Source organism: Rhodofomes roseus (assembly GCF_022264815.1).
Source record: "Rhodofomes roseus strain CIRM-BRFM 1785 chromosome Unknown C8Q71scaffold_9, whole genome shotgun sequence".
Classification (NCBI taxonomy): Eukaryota; Fungi; Basidiomycota; class Agaricomycetes; order Polyporales; family Fomitopsidaceae; genus Rhodofomes; species Rhodofomes roseus.
The window spans coordinates 1-5,818 of NW_025952965.1; the positions used below are offsets into that span (position 1 = coordinate 1).

The window sequence follows — 5,818 nt, forward strand, 5'->3', positions numbered from 1 at the left end:
TAGCTCTCCACAAACGTGCGGGCTTCCGTCATGAGCTCAGGTAAAGCCAGGTGGGGCGAGCGAGCCCCCTCGAGGACGCAGTTGCGGAAACGGGTTACGCCATCCAGCTGGTCGAGGGCGGTTTGGTAGTTGGGAACGGAATAGATTCGCCCAGCAGGGCGTGACACCACCATACGACGTGCCTCCTTGGGGTCCTTGTAGACCCCGTCGATTCGTCCACCCCGAACAACATGATACTCGGGCCAGCTGGGGATGGGGGTCTCGTCGACGAAGATAGGGTTTCCAGTCCTCCCCTCTGGTCTGTAGGTAGTGGCGGCCGCGACGGCATCGCAAATCTCGGCGACAGAGGAAAGGAGTGCCAGGTGATCTGAAGAAGGAGAGAGGGCACGAACCACCCCAAGGAGGTCCTTGTACTCCGGGTCGGCACGTCGGCGAGATCGTGCGGGGCACGCAGAGTGGATGTGACCAGGGTGAGGAGTGGCGCAGCTAGGGCAGACGTACTTGTCGCAGTCGACGAGGTCGTGAGATGTGTGCAGGACGTCGTCCGTCGTACAGAGGAAACAGGCCGTGGTCATGGTGATAGTGCGGAGGACGTCGAAGGAAAGTGTGTCCAGGGGTCTCTTCACGAGCGATGTGGGGAAGGTGGTTCCTTCCGGGTACTTGGTCCCGACTGCCGCTTGGCGCGCCTCTCGGAGTTTTGAGACGACGAGGGAGCAGTCGTCGAGGTACTCGAGGGCATCGCGGCATTTCTCGAGGGCGTCATCGCGATACTCGGTGAGGACGCGGATTTGGTCCTCCAGCAGCGACTGCCTGACGGCGAGTTCACGATACGTTTCCAGAAAGTGGGAGATGGCGCGGAAGTCACCGGTCTTACGCTCGAGCGTGACTTGGTTGTGCGGGAGTTTGGCGACGAGGGAGAAACAATCGTAGGGACGGTTGACGAGGGTGGATAGGATTCCCCAGTCGACCACGAGTGGGGCCACTGATCCTGCTTCTGGGAGGAAGGGGAAGGCGGATTCGGTGGGAGTCCAGATGTCGGGAGTGGCCCTCGATGAGGTGGTCGGCATCGGGACTCGTGGCCTTCGGTCTTGACGCGACATTTGCAAACGGTGCAGTAGGAGTAGTAAGGAGAGGCAAGGATTCGTTCTCGACGTGGGAGCGCGGTGTAGGCGAATTCGGGGACAGCGGCAGTCCACTTAGCGTAGTACTGCTCGTATGGATCGCCGGTGTAGTAGATTGAGGGCACGTCGGGGGCGAAGTCGGAGGTTGCGGAATCCAGGATGGGCGAAAGGAGGGAGGGTGCGCTGCCTGAGAGGTTAGGAGAGTTGGTGCAACTCCTTATACTCCGAGAGGATCTCGTCTCCGCCTCCTTCCAAGGAACTTTCCGGTTCCCATGTTGCTTCCGCAGTAGGGTACCCTCTCCATTTGATGAGATATCTCCGGCGTGATCCCGTACCCTTATGGCGGAGTATCGCCTCCACTTCCCATCTCGCTCCATCTTCCGCATCATCAGGGGGAGGACGGAGATAATTGGGGCCGTGCTCGGAGGTTTCGACGAATGGAGTTAGCAATGCTGCGTAGAAGACAGGGTGGACTCGCCTCCACGTCTTTGGCAGATCAAGGCGGTACGTCGCCTTCCCCATCACTTCTTTGATGGTGAAGGGCCCTTCACGTTTCGGGTTGAGCTTCTTGGACAGGCCTGGGAGTCGTAGGTTCCTTGTGTCCAGCCATACCTTCTGTCCTTTCCTGAAGGGTTGCGTGTGTGTCTTGACTCGTCGTTCCACTGCCCGTTGGGCCCCTTCCATTGCGTAGAAGGCTTCTTCTCGAGCGCGTGTTAGGTAGTCCATGCGGTTCTGAGCGGTTACGTTGGTGGATTTCTCCGTGATCGGGGGAATGCCGCGAGGTTCGTATCCCATCATGAGATAGAAGGGTGATGCCTTGGTTGTCGAATGTTCCCGAGAGTTGTGCGCAAACTCAGCGTCCGGAAGAAGCTCGTCCCATTGTTCCGGGTTGTTGGCCGCAAAGATCCGCAGGTACGTTTCCAACTCCTGATTCATCCGCTCCGTCTGTCCATCGGTTTGCGGATGATAGGCGGTGGAGAGAGCACGTTCCACACCACATAATGAGCAGAGTTCTTCCATGACCTGCGAGGCAAATTGAGGACCACGGTCGGAGATCATTCGAGTCGGTAGTCCGAAGCGTCGCCATACGTTATCATGGTAGAGTTTTGCGGTGCTTTCTGTGGTCTCGTCGTCTTTGCAAGGGATAAAAACTGCCCCCTTCGTAGAGTCGTGGTCCACTACGACATATAGGGAATTGAAGCCATTGCGGGTGGTTGGGAGGGATGTGGCGAAGTCCATGGTTACGCAAGAGAACGGTGTAGCGTGCGACTGGGGCGGTATTGGGATAATCGGGATTGACGTCGGGTGGGTGTTGACCTTCATCTGCTGGCACGTGGCACAGCCTTTAACGTACTTCGCAATGAAGTCTCCCATTCGTGGCCACCAGAAGTCGCGCTTGACTAGTACAGTAGTCTTCTGGATGCCTGGGTGTCCGGCTGAGGGGAGGTCATGGTAGAGTTTGACGACCCGTCGGCGTAGGTCCATGTCGGGCGGAACATATACAGCGTCTTGGTACCAGACAAGTTCTCCATCCGTTGCCCAATCGGCTAGGGACATCTTCGCGGGTGGGGGTCCATGCCCTAGTAGGGCATCCATGGCCTCCTTCACTAGCGGTTCCTTCTCTCCGCATGCTTTGACATCGTCGAGTAGGTCGGCATTTATCGCGCGTATGAACAGGTGCCCAGGGAGGAGGGTCGTGTAGTCGCTAGTGAAGTGGATCTCGTCTGGGTCGACTGTGAGCGCGCGTCCAAAGACTTTGTCCGGTAACATTGTGATGTCGTCGTTATCATCGCTACCATCGTCATGGTCGGCACGCCGGGAGAGGGCATCGGCTATAGTCATCTGGGACCCGGGTACATGAACCAGCTTGTAGTCAAACTCGGAGAGGAAGAGGGACCAGCGCGCCTGTCGCCGGTTCAGTTTGCGCGCGGTTCTCCAGTACGTGAGGTTCTTGTGGTCTGAGCGAATTAGCACTTCATGGGGGGCACCAATGAGGTAGTGGCGCCATGCTTCCAGTCCGCGTACAATGGCAAGCAGTTCACGGTCGTAGATCTTGTAGTTACGCTCAGCGGGGTTCAGTGATTGCGAGATGAAAGAGCAGGGATGCCAATCGCCATTCTCGTCCTGTTGGAGAAGCACTCCTCCAGTAGCAAACTTGGAGGAGTCGCATTCAATTGCGAACGGTTTCGAGTCGTCGGGCATCAGGAGGGTGGGAGCCTTCATGAATTCGTTCTTCAGGTCGGAGAATGCCTCTTGTTGTGTTACGTCCCAGTGCCAGCGCACGTCTTTGCGCGTGAGGTCTACCAAAGGTCGTGCTCGTTCCGAGAAATGATGGATGAACTTGCGGTAGAAGTTGGCAAATCCTATGAACGATCGGACCTGTTTGACGTTGGTTGGTACCGGCCAGTTACTGATCCCCTCCATCTTCACCGGGTCCATTCCTATGCTTCCTGGTCGTATGATTATGCCAAGGAATTCCACTTCCTCAACGTCAAACTGGCATTTCTCCGGCTTAAGGTAGAGGTCGTGCTGGCGTAGTCGCTCGATGACCATACGTGTTCGCTTCTTATGCTCCTGTCGATCGGCTGAGTAGATCAGGATGTCGTCCATGTATATAACCAGCCAGCCCTCGCGGAGCATGTCATCGAAGATAACGTTCATCATACGTTGGAACGTAGAGGGGGAGTTGCATAGACCAAAGAACATCACGGTGGGTTCATAGAGTCGCGGTGGAGACCCGTTTGTGCCTGGCACAGCAAAGGCTGCCTTCCATTCGTCTCCCTCTCGGATACGGACATTGTTATATCCTGCACGCAGATCCATCTTGGTGAAGACCTTTGCGTGTTTGAACTTATCCAGGAGGTCGGATATGAGAGGGAGCGGGTAGCGATCCTTCACCGTGTTCTCGTTCAGCGTTCGGTAATCCTGACAAGGTCTCCACGAGCCGTCCTTCTTAGCTACGAAGAAGAACGGTGCAGCGATGGGTGACTTCGAGGGTCGAATGTAGCCCTTGCGTTCGTTTTCCTCGATGAACTTATCGAGCTCCTCGCGTTGCTTCTGGTCGAGGGGGTAAACGTGGGTCTTCATCTCAGTAAAACCGGGCTTCAGGTTGATCTCGTGGTCGTAAGCCGTGTGTCGGGGTAGTCGTGAAGCGGTGCCCTTGTCGAAGACAGAGAGGAGGTCGTGGAGGTACGCAGGGACCAGCTCCTCAACAGTTTTAGGCGTCTCACTAGAGGCCTTTGCTGCAGCCATCTGTGTTGCACTCGTCAGCTTCCCCAACGATGGGATTGCCGGAGCCACGTTGCCCTTGGTGGTTCGCTTGAAGCGATCCATAGTTGGTTCGACAGGAGCTCCACGGGACCATATAGTGGTATCGTCGTCAAATTCCCTGGTAAGCGGGGCCTCTGGCCAGCTCAGGGACATCAGGAACGGGTTCTGGGGGTCGTACGAGAACAGCATCTCGTCTCGTTCAAGGTCGGAAGTCATACGTGCAATCATTTCTTCGTGTGCTTCCTCGTGGTAGTCTTCCTCCCCTTCCTCCAGCTGAGTGGGAAGTGAGGTGAATCTCTCTTGGTGCCGTTCCATTAGGATTGGTTCGTCCGTGGTCGTGAGGCGGTCCAGCTCGACTATCTCCTCGTCGGCTACTTCCTCAACGGTGGTTCGTAGAGATGCAAACCCAGGCTTGGTTCTAGTCTCGGGGATCGGTTCTGACACTTCGCGCTTCACCCAGTCAATAGTGGGGTTCAGCTGCTGCAGCCAGTTCCACCCAAATAGTACGTCCTGCTTGCCGATGCTACAAACGTAGGCTGGGATATGGCGTCGTGTTCCAGCCCAGTCGTAGATGAGTTGGACACGATGCGTGATCGTTCCTTCTCTGTTGGGAGTGCCGTCGACGTTGAACACTCGTATCTGGGCGTCCAGCTTCTCGGGGATTATCCCTGAGCGTACAAGCATGCGAGGGTGGATGAACGTGGATTGTGCTCCACTGTCGATGAGGGCCTTAGTGTTGACGATTTTCGAGCCTCGCACAGTAATCGGAATAAATAGCGATCGATTGCTGTCGTTGGATACGTGCGAGACATACAAGGGTCCTTCTGACGTCAAGGCAGAGGACCTTACTGAAAACCCTTCAACAGTTCTGGGAGCACCTCCGCGCGTTCTTCCTCCGTCATCGAGCCCCAGTCTTCGACGACTCGGACTCGAGTGGTCTTCTGTGGCTGTTGTTGCGGTCTGCCTCGACCTCGGCCAAAGCCTCCTCCACGGCGTGGACTGTCCGTGCATTCACGCCCGCGGTGTCCGGGTTTGTGGCATATGAAACAGAGTCCATCGCGGATGTGGCGCATCCGTTCCTCCTGTGTCATCCGGTCGATGTCCATCGGCTCGTCAACGCGTCCATAGGGGTTGGTAAGGACGCGGTCAGGCTGGTGCTGCGCCGAGAGATTGCGAGCCATCTCGACGTACCCATCAAAGTTTGAGGGAGGTGGGTAGTGGCTGGAAATCGACCTCCAGAGCTCGGGTCGAATGGTGTTCTTTAACTCGTAGATCTTGTTGCGCTCTTCTGTGACACCCGCACGAGCGAGGAGAGTGATTAGGAGGTTAAGATAGTCGTTAGTGCCCATCTTTCCTTGTTTGAGGGCACGCAATGTCGACGTGGCCTGGTCTTGGGCACGGTGAATTGGGAAGGCTTTACGAAGCTC

At 56.3% G+C, this 5,818-nt stretch overlaps 1 protein-coding gene across 1 annotated transcript; it reads right to left on the reverse strand.

The window, feature by feature from the left end:
* Positions 1-11: 11 nt before the first annotated feature.
* C8Q71DRAFT_857258 (uncharacterized protein) lies at positions 12-1,067 on the reverse strand (the record flags this gene model as incomplete). The annotated part of the gene is made up of 1 exon (XM_047927391.1): positions 12-1,067. A coding segment is annotated over one exon (1,056 nt), but the record flags the coding sequence as incomplete, so codon positions are not given.
* Positions 1,068-5,818: the final 4,751 nt, after the last annotated feature.